The following is a 17,883-nucleotide window of genomic DNA, read 5'->3' on the forward strand; positions in this document are numbered from 1 at the left end:
GTACGGTGAGAATACTACCGTAGTCAGTACCCCATCGTTTCGGGCAGAGAACTGGCTGCTTATCCAGGGTGGTTGACCCCACGTGAAGCTGCACCCGAGGAGCCCCAGAGCCGACGAGCGAGTGGACCTGTATACCGGATTATTCTACCGACGACAGCCCGCCTTCCCAGGCACGGATTATGCTTTGTATACGTTGATTATTCCATGGATAAAGACCCCCGACACTGCCGTGTGTTGGAACCCCCCCCCCCTGGAGAGGACGCAAGGTGAGGAGACGCTCTGCAAGACGAGGTCGCTTCACGTCTCTCCTCCGTGGACCGGAGGATGCCGGCCCACAAAGAGTCCACCTGCTTTCATCTGTGGTCCAAGGATCGCCGGCGCATTGAACGGCACTACAGTGGGTTCACCTGGGATACCCTTGGCCGGATGAGGCAGCCGGATTCTACCCCCCCCCCCTTCCTACTCCTGTCGGCTTACAAGCGACCGGATTAACCCCCCCTAGTGTATCCAGTATATAATCATTAAAGTACCATTGCTGTTATTCCTTAACTATTCCAGGTCGTATATGTACCACCTGCGCCTTCAGAGATTGGACATTCTCTATTGATATACCGACGAATACTCTTGCCATAAAAGTGCATACTAATTCCCATTCATAAATGTGATTGATTTGATTAAGTGCTTGCTCTACACACCATCGCTGTGTAGAAATAAAGACCTATTTCTAATTCGTACATTTGTGTTGGATCCGTTTCATCTACGTGACAGTGTTCATCATAATATATTTATGCCGTGTACTGGGTGGCCGAATATTAAGTACAAAGGTAGTGGTAGTAAGTATCATATCTAGTAATACAGTCAGGGAATTGTACCCCTCAGTTACAATTGGTCCTTCGAGCCGGATGGTAATTAGTGTAATATTAATATAGTGTTATTAATATTGAAATGGCCTATGATGAACACTCCACGAAACGATCCTCCTAACCAACGCCCGCAGCGCGAACGACGGCTCCCTCAGTACTTAGAGGCTTACGCTGTCAGTCAACAACCTAGTCTTCTACTAACAGTAAACGCGGTAAAACTAGAAAGTAAAAGTATGTCTAACCCCAACGCCCAGACTACCCCGACCATAGAGGCCCCTACGGGTTCTAATGTAACTGACCAAGTTCACGGTGGGGACCAGTGGGAACCAGACATGACTTCACACCCCGCCAGTACTGAAGAAGTAGTCCCCGATGAGTCCCGGGAGGAATACAACGCTACCGAGAGAGAACTCGGCACGGAAGAAGACGGGGAGAGCACCGTGGAGATAGAGCTCCAAGGCTCCGCAAGGAGTACCCCGAGGGAAGGCTCCCCTATACAACCGCCTTCTCCCAGCGAGGCAGAGAGGACCCTACAGCAGGCCTTCCTCATCAGCCTGAACGCCGCTGCTGAACGCGACCGACTGCAGATCCAGCAGCGGAGCGAAGAAGAGCATATACGTCTAGAAATAAGACGCATTCAGAGAGAAGAGAATGTGGCCCGAGACCGAGCAGACAGCCAGCGAGCAGCTGCTGGTGCTCTACGGGACGCAGAGCGCGACAGACAGCAAGCGCAACTAATAGAACAGCTGATCAGACGGACAACACCCTCTCCCTCCGCCAGAGGCTCCAGGAACTCGTCTAGACACACCTCCAGGGCGGCATCCCCTAGCCGAGTAAACAACCCTGAACTTGACCAACAGACGAGGTCTATACCCCCCACAGACCACCTCCCCCCACCGGTCCAAGCGAGACCTAGCAACCGGGAAGGAGCAGCATATCCTGTGGAGAGGCTAAACCAGAGACTACAAGCACTGGATGACCTAACTGAAGACGAAGAGGAAGAGGAGGAGAACCACGCCCGACGACAGCACAGTACTCTACCGGACCAGGAGGTCCGGTACAGCCCAGGCTATACTCCCGCGGAGCTGCGCTACAGACCCCCGACTCTATACACGGGTGAGCACGACGCACGACCCGCACCGAGGAACAGCACCTGGACAAGCGGGCCATGGTACACTGCCGGTACCAGCCCATACCAAGGAGCGGGAGGAGACTCGCCTAGGAGGCCTCTCCCCCAACGCTCGCCGATGTATCCACAGTCAGCGTCATACATTGGCACGCCTATGGTACCCGACTTCACCCAAGAGAACCGGGCCCAGTATACAGAACTCCGCATGTGTCTGGAGACCATGTTGGCGGATGTATTGGATGAACGCCATAAATACGCCATCCTACTGAAGCACTTAAAGGTACCCCGCGCACATAATATAGCGCTCGCCTACGCGACTTCCACCACCCCATACACAGCAGCGCTGGTAGCATTGGACCAGAGGTATGGGCGCATATGGGATTACGTGATCCAGGAGATCCGACACATCGACCGCTTACCCCCAGCAATAGACAATCGAGCACTGGACGACCTGTCCATCAGAGTGCAGTCCCTGGTAGGGATGTTGGGAGCGCAGAGAGAGAAGGGGAGGCATGAACTTTACACCAACTCAAATGTGGAGAGGATCTTGGAGAAGCTGCCGCCCGCTCGACAGGAGCGTTTTAGGCGGCAGAGAGACCACCGAGACCCGAATGGCCCCGAACCGAACCTCCTCGATCTAGCGGACTTCCTGGCGAGAGAAGTCAGCAGCCTACGGCTAGATACATTCGGACGGAGCACCCCTGGCTCCAGAGAAGGAACCAGACGACTAAATGATGGAAGAAGATCGGTGACTGTGATGCACCAATCGGAGTCAGTACCGAGCAGCAGGAGCCACAGTACCCCCTCCAGAACGGAGAAGTGGAAGATAGTGTGCCCCTACTGTGAGAAAGAACACTGGCTAGCGCAATGTGACTCCTTCCCCAAGCTGAACGCGGAGGAAGCAAGTCAATGGATAAAGTCCAACAAGCGCTGTTTTCGCTGTGCGCGCTCACACATGGCAGCCGAATGCCGCTTAAAGAAAAGGTGCACCAAGTGCGATGGAGCCCATCTGGACATACTTCACGACAGTAACAGACGGCGCCCCTCACCCGCACCATCCAGCAGCAAAGCGAGCGTCATGTACATCGATCCCGCCAGCAGCAGTGGAGCCCGAGTACTCCTAAAAGTAGTGCGTGTGACACTAAGCTACCAGAATAAAGTCCTGGACACTTACGCCGTCCTCGATGACGGGTCAGAGAAGACCCTTCTGCTCGCCTCCGCTGCGGCCCAGCTAGGGCTGCGGGGAAGCGAAACCCAAATGACAATTCGGACAATAAGACGAGATTTGAAGACGATAAAGGGCGAGAATGTCTCATTCTCTATCGCAGCAAGCGGCCAGCCTGAGCGACGGTACCAGATTACAGACGCTTTCACCAGCCAAGAAATAGGACTGTCGCGGTACACATACCCCGTCGCCAAGCTGATGGAGAAATATGCACATCTGCGCAAGTTACCGATCCCGCTCATAGACAATGCTATGCCGACCCTGTTGATAGGCTCCGACCATGCAGACCTCATTGTCCCGATAGACCGGGTTCATACCGGACCCCGAGGCTGTCCTGCAGCAGTCGAGACCCGTTTGGGATGGACTCTCCAAGGCCCGCTCGCCAAATCTCTCAACCGAAGTACAGCCACTAGATGTCTCCACTCCCGAGTCACGGAGGGAGAAACCGCACTCCTGCAACACGTAGAGCGGCTATGGACCTTGGAACAAATGCCCTTTAAGAACGGAAAGAAAGACATTCGCTCTAAAGATGACATTTACGCCATTCACCTCCTCGAGACAGGGACCAAGAGAGTCCCGGTCAACGGCGTGTTGAGATACGCCACGCCACTCCTGCGGCGAGAAGGAATGCCTACTTTCCACGCCAAGACAGACGCCACAGAACGGTACCTGCTGAACACGGAGCGGCGCCTAGCCAAGAACCCCGCCCAAGAGAGTGTATACCGCGCTGAGATTGAGAAGCTCATCACAGCGGGACACGTCACAAAGATGGACATTAAAGAGGCTGACCAGACCACTGAATCGTGGTACGTGCCTCACCACAAGGTCCATCACAACGGTAAAGACCGCATAGTATTTAACTGCAGCTACCAGATCGGATCCCAAAATCTGAATAAAGAGTTACTGCCCGGTCCCACACTCGGCCCCTCCCTACTCGGCGTTCTACTCCGCTTCCGCCAGGAAAAGGTGGCCATCAGCGGGGACATTAAAGGAATGTTCCTGCAGGTAGAGAGGTAGTAGAGGAGGACAAGCCCCTGTTACGGTTCCTATGGAGAGAGAAGCCAGGAGATGAGCACCCAGCCATCTACCAATGGGAAGTCCTCCCCTTCGGAACGACGTGCAGCCCCTGCTGTGCTACATTTGCACTACAGAAACATGTAGCAGAGGACCCAGCAGCGGACGAAGAGGTCCGACACAGCGTAAAGAACAGCTTCTACGTAGACAACTGTCTACAAAGCCTTTCAACCCAGGAAGAAGCCGAGGCTCTCCTGATTAAACTCCGCGCCTCATTGATCAAAGGCGGCTTTGATCTCAGGCAGTGGGCCAGCAGCGATCCGCAAGTACTGCGCAGCCTCTCCTCCGAGGACAAGGCAGCCAGCAGCGAGACCTGGATGGCTACAATCCCGGGAGAAGCCCAGGAGATGACCCTGGGATTGGTGTGGCGATTCAAAACAGATTCGCTTCACTACAGACACAAGCCCCTGACTACGGAGCAGGGAAGGCCGGCGGCGGCGCCGACCACCGACAATATGACCCGCTAGGATGTATTCTACCGTACACCACCAGGGCAAAAATGATTGTACGAGCATTGTGGGACAAGGACCAGGGCTGGGACGACCCCATTCCCGCACACCTTGCATCCACCTGGAGAGAGTGGGAGATGGAGCTCCACTCACTCCCAGGCGTTAATATGCGCCGAAGCTACTTCCCACCCACGGTGAGGCCAGAGACATGTAAAATGGACTTACACGTCTTCAGTGACGCCTCAGAGGTCGCATACGGATCAGTAGCCTACTTGCGGGCCCAAGAAAAGGGGGGAGAGATCTACACAGCATTTGTCCTCGCCCGCTCGAGAATAGCCCCACGCAAGCAACAATCTATCCCACGCCTAGAGCTCTGCGCAGCCCTAGCCGGAGCGCACCTAGCCACGCTCATCCAACGTGAGCTCACCATACCGGTGTCTAGAACAATCCTGTGGTCAGATTCCACGACGGTACTCGCCTGGATCAAATCGGACTCATGCAAGTACAAAGTCTTCGTGGGAGTCAGAGTCACCGAGATTCAAGACTTAACCGAAGAGTTAACCGGAGAAACAGAGTGGCGCTACGTTGATACAAAACAGAACCCAGCTGACGTCATCACCCGGGGGATGCCCCTGGATGACCTCACCCGTCGCAATGTCTACAGTGACGGCCCAGCATTCCTAAAGCTCCCGGAAGGAGAGTGGCCCACGCCTTTCCCGAGGGAAGCCAGTCAGGAGGAGGCTGAGAATAAGAAGCCTGTGTTCTGTGGATTGAGCACTGTTATCTCCGCAGACCCCAACACACTCCTGATGGGGCGGCTAGATCCTGCATTACCCCAGACAATGTACCGGCCTGAAGAAGCGAACGGCCGACGAATGTGGAGGTACAGCCAAGTATTAGCCGACAAGTTTTGGAGCAGTTTCCTACTGCACTACCTACCGTCTCTACAGACCCGCCAGAAGTGGGTAAAGGAGAGAGACAATTTGACAGAAGGAACAGTCGTCATGATTATTGATCAATCACTGCCCAGAGCTATGTGGCCGGCCGGCCGCGTAAGCAAAGTGATCACCGGTGCTGACGGCAAGGTCCGAGCAGCTGAAGTGCTCGTCCAGGGTCGCACTTACACCCGTCCCGTGGCGAGGCTCATAGAACTGCCCCGACTCCCAGACACAATCGATGATGACCATGACCCTATAACCCTATGACTTTGTGAAGTTGACTGACCCCTACAGCAAACCCTTATGTGTAAATAGACAACGCGATTAATCTGTCTCTGTTTAACTGATTAGGTCTGGGACCAATCAGGGGGTGGCTGTTGTGAAGGGCCAGATTAAACCGAATATATATATTTATTTATATATATATATTTAATTGTATTTGTATATTCTCTAATATTCCCTGATATCCCTTGTATATTCCTTGTACAATATGCATTGAATATCCATTCTAGCCTACTGAACATCCCATAATAGTCTCCATTCTACTATTGGTCGAGACCTTGGTGCCAGGCTGCCATACCCCTCAGACCCAGTTCAAACGTACCGCTCAACATGTACGAACAAGTCCTAGTTCCGCGTAGGAATCTGGCTACCGCACCACTAATGGGACTATTTGTTCATAGTGCGTATATATACTGCGCTACTAAAGTAGGACTTCCTTTTCAGTCCAGTTTCTTACCCTCCAATAGAGTCACAGACGTAAAGCCTCCCCGCGACGCCACGTGTGGGAGTAAGGCCAAGTTCGCCTACCATCGGTATTGAGACATCGTGTATATTAATATTTGAATAGTCATATTTGGCACTATATCGTCGAGTTGGACGTAGTCTATTAAGCTAATAATAGTCTGTTAATATATAGTGCTTCGTACGGTGAGAATACTACCGTAGTCAGTACCCCATCGTTTCGGGCAGAGAACTGGCTGCTTATCCAGGGTGGTTGACCCCACGTGAAGCTGCACCCGAGGAGCCCCAGAGCCGACGAGCGAGTGGACCTGTATACCGGATTATTCTACCGACGACAGCCCGCCTTCCCAGGCACGGATTATGCTTTGTATACGTTGATTATTCCATGGATAAAGACCCCCGACACTGCCGTGTGTTGGAACCCCCCCCCCTGGAGAAGGACGCAAGGTGAGGAGACGCTCTGCAAGACGAGGTCGCTTCACGTCTCTCCTCCGTGGACCGGAGGACGCCGGCCCACAAAGAGTCCACCTGCTTTCATCTGTGGTCCAAGGATCGCCGGCGCATTGAACGGCACTACAGTGGGTTCACCTGGGATACCCTTGGCCGGATGAGGCAGCCGGATTCTACCCCCCCCCCCTTCCTACTCCTGTCGGCTTACAAGCGACCGGATTAACCCCCCCTAGTGTATCCAGTATATAATCATTAAAGTACCATTGCTGTTATTCCTTAACTATTCCAGGTCGTATATGTACCACCTGCGCCTTCAGAGATTGGACATTCTCTATTGATATACCGACGAATACTCTTGCCATAAAAGTGCATACTAATTCCCATTCATAAATGTGATTGATTTGATTAAGTGCTTGCTCTACACACCATCGCTGTGTAGAAATAAAGACCTATTTCTAATTCGTACATTTGTGTTGGATCCGTTTCATCTACGTGACAGTGTTCATCATAATATATTTATGCCGTGTACTGGGTGGCCGAATATTAAGTACAAAGGTAGTGGTAGTAAGTATCATATCTAGTAATACAGTCAGGGAATTGTACCCCTCAGTTACAATAGTAGTAGTTATAAGGCGTTTGAGCTTGTAACGTTAGCTAATAGCTATCGTGGTAGCCCCTTTCGTGACTGATGCACCGAGTGCTATCCGAGGGGCTGCTATCTTATCAACATGCCGCGACGTGTAGTTTGCTTTGCCCCACAGGTCTGAGAAGAGGACCTGCACATTTTACTCGTTCCCCAAACTCCTCTATATGGCCCGATCTAAAATGGTTCACGACAGTAGCCATAATGCTAACGTTAGCGGGGTGAATGAATGAATGAATGAGAACTTTATTTAACAGATTGCAGAATGGGTACAATACAGTACGGCTCAATACATACAATTGTTAAGGGGATGCAGACCTGAGAAAGACGTTTGTCTTGTTTCCATCAGGGTCCCCCATTTTCAATTCATATAGACATTTATGACATACACAACATACATGACATTTATGACATAGGGACATATAGGTATTTAGTACTGATACATTTGTGACATAAACGGTATTCAAATATACAGTACTGTTACCCCTAGATCCTGACAGAGTATATACATATGATGGGGAGGGGACTGTACATTAGGAGGGGGTGGGTGGGAGAGAAATATACATACGGCGGGGAGGGAATATATACATGCGGTGGGGAGGAGACTGTCTATTAGGAGGTGGTGGGGGTTTTGGGCATTTACGGTGGCCAGTTTCGAATTGCAGCCTCCCGTAGGTGCTCTTTAAGAGCGGTTTTGAATGTGGGCAGGGATTCACATTCCTTTACAGCTTTGGGTAGGGCGTTCCACATTGTTGTGGCATAATTGCGAAACGTGTTTAGTCCCTTGTTTGAGCCGAATCTGGGTTTAACATGATTTGTTAAGCTTCCTCTGGTGTAGTGGTTGTGGTATTCACTGACCTTTGGGAAGTATTTTGACATGTACATGGGCACCCCGGTCGTATAGTGTATCTTGTAGACCAGGCCCATTGCAAGTTGCTGTACTCTGTCGTCTACTCTAAGCCATCCTAGGTTGTCAAAGTGGGCAGGGGTGAGGTGGGTTCTGGGGTTCAGGTCAAGTAGTAGTCTGACCAGTTTGTTTTGTGATGTTTGTAATTTTGTTTTAAGCACCTTTGAGGTGCTTTGGTACCATGAGGTGCATGCATAGTCATAGTACCCTTGAATGAGTGCTCCTGCCAGAGTCTTCAGGGTATTCTTGTTTACCAGAGAGGAGATCCGGTACAAGAATCTAGTTCGTTGGTTGACTTTTTTTTATTACATTGGATGCCATTTTGTCACAGGAAAGATTTGCCTCTAGGATGGAACCCAGGTAGGTAATTTCGTCTTTCCTTGTGACAATATTGTCACCCACTGTAACTGAGAAGCCGTCGGTCTTGCTGAGTTTGTTATTTGAACCGAAGAGAATGGACTCTGTTTTGCCCATGTGTAATGATAGTTTGCCAGAGCCAGAGATGATTGTGGACTTCAGGAGGTCGGGGGTCAAGGTCTACAGCCCCCTCAGCATCGACGGGGCACCGGTTGAGAGAGTGAACAGTTTCAAGTACCTCGGAGCCCACATATCCGAGGATTTGACATGGACCACACACATTGACAGTGTTGTGAAGAAGGCACGACAACGCCTCTACTTCCTCAGGCGCCTAAGGAAGTTCCAAGTCAGTCAGAAGATCCTTAGGAACTTCTACTCATGTACAATAGAGAGCATCCTGACTGGCAACATCACCTCCTGGTTTGGGAATAGCACTGCACAAGACCGTAGCACTGACTACAAAGAGTGACACGTTCAGCCGAACGCACAATTGGAGGGGGGCTTCCCACCCTCCAGAACATTTACAACAAGCGGTGCAAGGGGAAGGCTAAGAGAATTATTAAGGACTCGAGCCACCCGAACAACTGCCTCTTTGAACTGCTGCGGTCAGGCAAGCGATACCGGAGTCTTAAGGCGAGCACAGAAAGACTCCGAAGAAGCTTCTATCCCCAGGCCATCAGGCTGCTAAACGAACAATAAACACTATGCAACAACCATCAAATGCACACAGCACACACACCCACACGCACACACTCACTTAAACAAACAACACACTGCAGCACCCACTCTCCACACTTTAGATCACACAAACACACTTTATATTTATTGATAAAGGATTTGCACTACAACTCGTACACCTACTGTAAATTGTACCTAAATTGCACCTCATCCTATTTCTGCCTTGCACTATATAGTATTGTATATTAGTACACTACACAGTATTGTATATTATATGGTAACTCAGTTACGTCTACTCTGCATCGAACATTGTACATATGTCTATACTGAACACTGTGACCTAATTTTTTTACTTCTAATTTACATGCTATACTTGTTATTTTATTTCATACTTATCTTGTCTTGCACAGTCTCTGGAGCGTAACAGTAAGAAGCATTTTGTATAAAAGTATTCTGTACTTCTGTATGACAACTATTAAAGAAACTTGAAACTTGAGCCATATAGCCAGTAGTACTATGACCCGGACGGGCATAAGGCATAAGTTGCCTCGAGTGACGTCACGGCCCTGCTAGCGTCTGATAAGCTTTTAGATTTGCTCTGTGCATGTTATTCGTGCGTGGACCTTTTTAACCTTTTATGAGTGGCATTTCCTGCCGTCAAATGGAAAAAAATAAATAATGAAATTAGATACCAATGATGTAAACTACCCATAACTGAAGAGTAGGGTTTAACCTGCAAGTTGGCCTTTAAATGCCAGTGTGTGTGATGGCATATATTTGCAATATATCAAATGCAAAGTAGATTTTTCTGGGGGGGGTTATTACAGGCTAGCATGTGTCAATGATTAGCAACAACACTGATTTTGATGGATTTTTCGTTTTTTGTAAGGGTCCCGCCTCCACCAATCACATGCGGCTCCCTGTGTGTGTGTGTGTGTGAGCAAGAGAGAGAGAGAGGTAGTTCTCCAACTTGTGTGAGTTGCAGTGATCTCCTGGTTGTTCCCCACCTAGGTTATCTAACTATTGCGCCGCTGCAACTAGAAACTGACCTGGCCTGCTTCTAAGTTCAGTGGCCTGACTGCTTTTTTTTGGGAATCATCTCGCGACCCCCACTTTGGGAACCACTGGTCTATTCCACTATACAGTAGCTATATCCGCTCCGATCGGATTCGTTCTTATTTATTTATTTATTCTCAGACATGGTTAGTTGAGTTATAAATGTAAAACACAATTGTTTATATTGTCGAATTTATTATAATTTAATTCCGCAGATGTGAAGTGACCGCAATCCCCAAGGACTTCTCCCAAATAGAGCTGTTATGAATTCCGGTGCACGCCAATACATCGAGACATAGTCGTATTTATTAGCATTTTAATTATTTAATTCCGTAGATGTCTGTAGAATCGAAGTGGCCGCAATCCCCAAGAACTTCTCCCAGGGGGGCTCCAGTAGCTCACCGCATATCTCGGCGCTATTTCTGCGTCGGGGAAAACCGTGCTGCGTCACGGATCTGGTGGACTCCGAGTTCGATTCCCGGACCCGCCGTCATTTGCTAGAATGTCTTCCCCTGCTCTATATCCCGTTTCACCCTGTATCTGTCGGTCATGCTTGACCAGAAAAGCGATAAACGCTAAAAAAGAAAGTAAAAAAAAAAAAAAAAAGAACTTCTCCCAAAGAAAGCTGTTAAAAACACGGGCGTACACCGGTCTGTCCGACTTATGACTGCCTTTTCGAGTTCGTAAATCCTACAATGAATTTTCAATACGAAGCCGTTCGAGAATGCAGAAGAATTTCGTAAATCGAGTTACGAAGGAATTCCTTGGTAACTTTCACATATGTCCGTTCGAGAACACTCTGCTCTACAAATAATTACCCGGGTTAATGTGTAATTAGAATAATATGCAACATGAAAAAATTATCTCACGGTAGATCAATTGGCTGCCCTGGACCCGTAAAAAAAAAAAGATTCGCGATTTGGAAGTTCCTCTCCTATCGGCTGCCTTGTTACCAACTAGGTCTGCCCTACATTTTCAAAAGCCTAGAGAAAACTTGTCGTTACTTAACAGCTAATCCAGTGGGGGAGTGGTTAGGGGTGGACATAAGAGCTATTGTTCACACCTAGTACCTGACTGCCAAGGTGTTAAAAATGCAGCCGTCTCTGCTCTGAGACTTGAGGTTTAACAAGATTCAAATAAGCATATCTTCTTCAAATATTTTCAATGTATGACGCATCATTTGAAAGCTTACATTCTGTACTTTCATAATCTGTAAAAATCTGAAAAATGACAGAGGGAGACATGGGCCACAAACTGCTGGGCCCAGTCACATACATATATAGATATTGATAAAGTTGTGTGTAGCCAAAAGGTCTGAGTATCTGGTATGTGTATCGTTTGTCCCTAGTATTTCAGCTGACATCAATAAACCACTTAGAATGTGTGTGTCATGGGGGTTGATGCTCACCATTAATTGATACAGTAACTCTGTGTATGTATGTTTGCAGGAGGGCACGTCAGCGGTGGAGAACCTCAATGAGATGCAGTGCATGTGGTTCCAGACAGAGTGCGCACTGGCCTACAAGTCCATGAATAAGTTCGGAGACGCCCTCAAGAAATGCCACGAGATCGAGAGGGTGAGTATCTTTAACGACACTGCAGAAAACCCTCTAGGGCTCTACCCAGTTGCTTCAAAGCTTAAATTGTTAGTCATGGTAATCAATGGCAAAGTCAAGAAGAATCATCATAAGAAAACATCAGCATAAGACGTAGTTCATAGAAATAATAATCCAACATACATTTTTTTAAATAATTTCTTCTTAGATCAGGACATTTAGTCATGAGAACTTTTAGAAAACCTGTCTACCCCACAGCTCTCTTTTACGTAGATAGAATAGAAATACTTTATTTATCCCGAGGGAAATTCAGCACTACAGATTGCTCACAGTAAACGGTAAACATTTAGGTATTCAAAAGTCACGGATAAGAATAAATAATAAAATACGGTCAGCGATATACATTCTAAAATATAAAATATACAGTGAAAAGTACAGTACTACGTGTAACAAATTTTAAATGTCGATTTAAAAGTAAAGGTCCAGGAAGATTTTTCACCTTTGTCACCCTGTGCTCAGTGATGCAGTGAGGCACAGTGATGTGTTATAAAGTCTGATGGCTGTCGGTGTGACTTCCTGTGCTGTTCAGTGTTGCATCTTGGGAGTCTTAGTCTAACAGAGTCCAGCTCCACCCCCACCACGTTACTGGCCTTCCTGACCAGATTTTCCAGCCTGTTTGCGTCCCTCGCTCTCAGTCCGCTGCCCCAGCAGGTCACAGCGTACAAGAAGGCGCCCGCCACCACCGACTCGTAGAACGTCCTCAACATCCTTCCAGCCTTCTGAGGAAGTAGAGTCGGCTCTGGCCCTTCTTGTAGAGTGCCTCTGCGTGTTTTGACCTGTTCAGTTTGTTGTCGATGTGAACTTGTAATCCTCAACCATGTCCACATCGACCCCCCCTGATGGAAACAGGGGTCACAGATGTACTCCTCATCCTCCCCAGATCCACAGCCAGTTCCCTGGTCTTCGTCACATTTAGCTGGAGGTGGTTCTTTTCGCACCATGTGACGAATTCCTCATCACCATCCTTTATACATCCCACTATTGCAGAGTCATCAGAAAACTTCTGAAGGTGGCAGGACTCTGACCGATAATGGAAGTTGTTGGTGTAGACAGTGAAGAGGAAGGGAGAGAGGACTGTCCCCTGCGGGGCTGACCAGTCTGTCTGACACACAGCCTTGTAGGCGCACATACTGTGGTCTGCCTGTCAAAGTCAACAACCCAGGATACCAGGGGGGCCTCTACCTGCATCACCTCCAACTTCTCACCCAGCAGCCCAGGCCGTCTGGTATCAAAGCACCGGAGAAGTAAAAAACATGACTCACAGTGCTTGCAGGCTTGTCTAGCTGAGTGTAGGCTCGGTTCCGTTCAGCAGGTAGATGACTGCATCCTCTACCCCCAGTCGGGGCTGGTAGGTGAACTGGAGTGGGCCTAGGTGGGGTGCACTAGCTCTACTTTGTGCGCAGTAAAAATTAAGCTTAACTCCTATAGCCCAAGATGTCTTGGAACTAATTAAGCACTGAAGTTGCTTTTCACGCTCACTCCTCAAGACTGTGCTCTGAAGAATGTGACGAGGACAGCTATAAGAAGATGTGACAAGGACGGCTATAAGATGTGACGAGGACAGTTATAAGAAGATGTGACAAGGACATCTATGAGAATATGTGACAAGGACATCTATAAGATCTGACGAGGACAGCTATAAGTAGATTTGACGAGGACAGCTATAAGAAGATGTGACAAAGACATCTATGAGAATATGTGACAAGGACATCTATATGATGTGACGAGGACATCTATAAGAATAACATTCCAGTTTTTCTCCCCAGTCTTCTTGAATAACTGACTTGTACAAGAACATAACACTTAGTTAAAATTTTAAATAATAAGGCCTCGTCCCATTGAGGCGTCCCACATCACCCAACTTATCTGCTCTGCTCCGCCCAGTGCCATCCTGCCCACTAGGCAGATTAAACACGAGTACAAAAAGACATTTCCTGGACATACAATATACGGAACACAATTTCGCAAAAAAAAAGATAAGTAACAGAGACCTGTCAACCTGCACGCATTTTGTGTACCAACCACGCAATTCTTGGTCAAAATACGCAGGTACGAAACGCCAGCTGAAACTATGCAAATGTATAAAAAAAATAATAATAATGTATTACAGAAAACAATCAATCAATACAAAACAATACTGTACATGTATTCGGTATTTAACACATTCGGGGCCATCCACGTATATATACGTGATTGGGAGCCAATGCTCGAAGGCCAACCACGTGTATATATACGTGTTTAACTCGTTTTTGATTTTATTCCATTTTAATATCCTACTCAATGTCACAGAGCTGTATTTTGGCTGGAAAAGGCATATTGGGACTCCAAAAGTGCAGTACCGGCCATATCCTGGTTGTGGCGCTGTCTCGAGAATGCAGTAATCCTTGTTTCAGACCTGGTGTAACTTTTTTGCGATGCCGAATTCAGTATGCAGTAAAGGAATATAGCATCAGCCAATGGACATATCGATCTACCAGATGGCGATCAAATAACTGGGAAATTATTTTTGGAATCCAACCGGCCACAGGTAAGAGCGATTTGACGTCAATTTCAGCCTGATTTCATAGCCATCCACCCGGTCAGCGTATGTTGTTGTAATAACGAATGCTGTTATTGGTAATCAATAATCAGAAACGACTTCCCCCGCCCCCCCCCCCCCTTCATGCATTCATGGTGGAACATGATACCGATCATATGCATTTAGATTTTTAACTCTAGCTTGTGTAGGGACAAAACGCCAATCGATTTAACGTTATTAGCTTAGCGAAGGGAAGGTTTATATATACTGTCAATTGACAATGACAATGGATACATAGCTATAATAGAAAATATAGATTTAGCTCTACAAACCACGTGAAAAGTTGTAATGAAAAGCTGGCGTCCTAGAGCGGGGCCCGTCTAATCTAATGGCCGGGAATGTGTTAAATGGAATCCCTCTTGTGCTTCTGCAACGTCTCGGAAACTCGACTCCAGCGAGTTCGGCTGAGTTCTTGCATACAGGCTGGGGAGGAGCCTCTTACAGACCCAAATCTTCACTCGCAAACATTCACTGATACGGTAACGTTAGGCTACTTTATCTATTTTAAATAATTCCTATTATTGCAGCCAGTCACCCGACTAGCCTTGCAGGTAGATAGTCATCATGATGTCCGATGACTAGGGATGCCCCCCGGACCCCGGTTCTAAACGCAAACCGGTACTAAATTAGAAAAAAACTGAGTATTGATAAGCTCCGACGTTATCGGTAGTATATCGATTAGGGCTGGGCGATAAAACGATAACGATATTATCGCGATAAATTATTTCCTCGAAATAAACATGAAACGTGGTCGCAAAGTTTCGATATATCGATTTTCCAAGCTTGGATATGAACACACGCACTAACAACCAATCGGTGAAGGAGATGGCCGACAGTGAAGGAGACCCGCGTTTAGGGATGGGTACCTTTCACAATTGAACCGATACCGGTACCTGTGAATCGATACCGGTACCCAACGGTACCTTTTTTCGGTACTTTAGTCTCAAGAAATTTAATTGACCTACCTCAGTCGTAAAAAAAAAATCCAAACTTCAAATAACTACAATTTCGACAGTTTTCGGCTTGTCATTGCTCCGACTGCTTTGTTGTTGAATCAAGTCAAATCCTAGGTAAGCATATATTGTGTGTGTGAACGTTGACATGAAAAGAAAAAAGTAAAAAAAAAAAAAATTAATAAAAAAATTATTATTATTATTTTTTTTTCTCTGTTTCTCACTTGATTCGATACTCAGTAGTACCGACGTGTTTCGGTTCGGTACCTCAAAAGTACCGAATTCGGTACCCATCCCTACCTGCGGTGCACCTCTGGGTAGAGAGGTAGGACTCTAGTAGTAAACAAGGCTGGCTAGGATAACTAGCCTTGCACGGCACTATTTTATATATTTACGTGCCGAGTATGTGTGTGGAGTGAATTCTGAGGCCACGTTTATAGTAGTGTGGGGTATACAGTGGACGTCGTTTCAATATATTGGGGCGGAAGAGAGTATTTTAGGGTAATATTTAGTACATTGTCATGGAATACACCGCTTAGAAACAAGAGGCTGGCTAGGATAACTAGCTTGCACGGCACTATTTTATATATTTACGTGCCGAGTATGTGTGTGGAGTGAATTCTGAGGCCACGTTTATAGTAGTGTGGGGTATACAGTGGACGTCGTTTCAATATATTGGGGCGGAAGAGAGTATTTTAGGGTAATATTTATTAAATTGTCATGAGATACTCCGCTTGTCGGCTAACTGCTAACGTGCGCGGCCTGATGACGACATCAACTCGACTCGAGACATTCGCTTAGAAACAACAGGCTGGCTAGGATAACTAGCTTGCACGGCGCGGTTTTATATATTTACGTGCCGAGTATGTGTGTGGCGTGAATTCTGAGGCCACGTTTATAGTAGTGTGGGGTATACAGTGGACGTCGTTTCAATATATTGTGGCGGAAGAGAGTATTTTAGTGTCATATTTATTAAATTGTCATGAGATACTCCGCTTGTCGGCTAACTGCTAACGTGCGCGGACTGATGACGACATCAACTCGACTCGAGACATTCGCTTAGAAACAACAGGCTGGCTAGGATAACTAGCTTGCACGGCGCGGTTTTATATATTTACGTGCCGAGTATGTGTGTGGCGTGAATTCTGAGGCCACGTTTATAGTAGTGTGGGGTATACAGTGGACGTCGTTTCAATATATTGTGGCGGAAGAGAGTATTTTAGTGTCATATTTATTAAATTGTCATGAGATACTCAGCATAAGAAGTTAATTAAACTTGACAGACATTATATCGACGATAATTATCGATATCGAATTATATGAAAATAATTTTATAATTTTATTGCGATAACGTTTTTGGTCATATCGCCCAGCCCTAATATCGATACTCGAGAAATTATTATTATGAGGGTTTTTTTCCGAGGAATTTAAACGTTGCAAACTATCTCTCCTCTCTCTGTCTGCACGAGAAGCGAGCCGCAGCGAGCCATTATTATTATCGTTGCAAGCAGCTCACACTCACACATACACATACGGGTACTTAAGGAAGGTGCTGTCCGTGGCTCCGTGCTGCTGAAGCGCGCAGCACACAGACAGCTGCATGCGCTCGTCATGGCGGAGAGAGCGACGCGCTCGAAAGTATGGGTATACTTTACGAGAGTCGATGCCACAAGTGCAACAAAACATTTGCCAGTAAGGGTGGCAATACGAGCAATTTGTCAAAACATCTGTTGGCAAAACATAATATTAGTGTGCAGAAATGCGCCGTTTTCGACTGCTTTGCTTGCAGTGTTCCATCTGCATCCACTGCAGGTAAGCCAAGATACAGAGTTAGCTAGGCTAATAACGAATTATTACGAATAGGCTAATAAATAAAATATAATTGCTTAGCTAATTGTTTAGCTACAAATATATTTGAAAGATGACAACTTTTTATAGATCGTCAGGCCGAGGCTGCAGCCACCATGTCCCAGCCCACCCCTCCTCCCTCTACCACCACCGGTCCCAGCCAAGCCCAAAGTTCCTTCACCCTAGCAGCTAGGAAGGATGACAGAGAATAGGGTGAAAGAGTGTCACAGCCTCTACTAATAAAATGGAGTATTGAACCGTTTTTAACAGCTGGGTATTTGGTGGGACATTCTGATTTAAGAACGTTCTAAATAAAATAGAAAGTCCCAAAATAGTTAATTTATCTGACTGCTTGTATTAATTGATCAAAAAGTA

The 17,883-nt window shown here is 47.2% G+C and overlaps 1 protein-coding gene across 1 annotated transcript in view; it reads left to right on the forward strand.

Moving 5' to 3' along the window:
* naa15a (N-alpha-acetyltransferase 15, NatA auxiliary subunit a) overlaps nt 1-17,883 on the forward strand; it is a 134,978-nt gene that overhangs the window by 71,991 nt on the left and 45,104 nt on the right. The window contains exon 13 of the mRNA XM_084331816.1: nt 11,962-12,090. Within this exon, the coding sequence (XP_084187942.1) occupies nt 11,962-12,090 (129 nt within the window). The remainder of the gene's footprint in view (nt 1-11,961; nt 12,091-17,883) is intronic.

The sequence above is a fragment of the Notolepis coatsorum genome, assembly GCF_963971535.1.
Source record: "Notolepis coatsorum genome assembly, chromosome: 16".
Lineage (NCBI taxonomy): Eukaryota > Metazoa > Chordata > Actinopteri > Aulopiformes > Paralepididae > Notolepis > Notolepis coatsorum.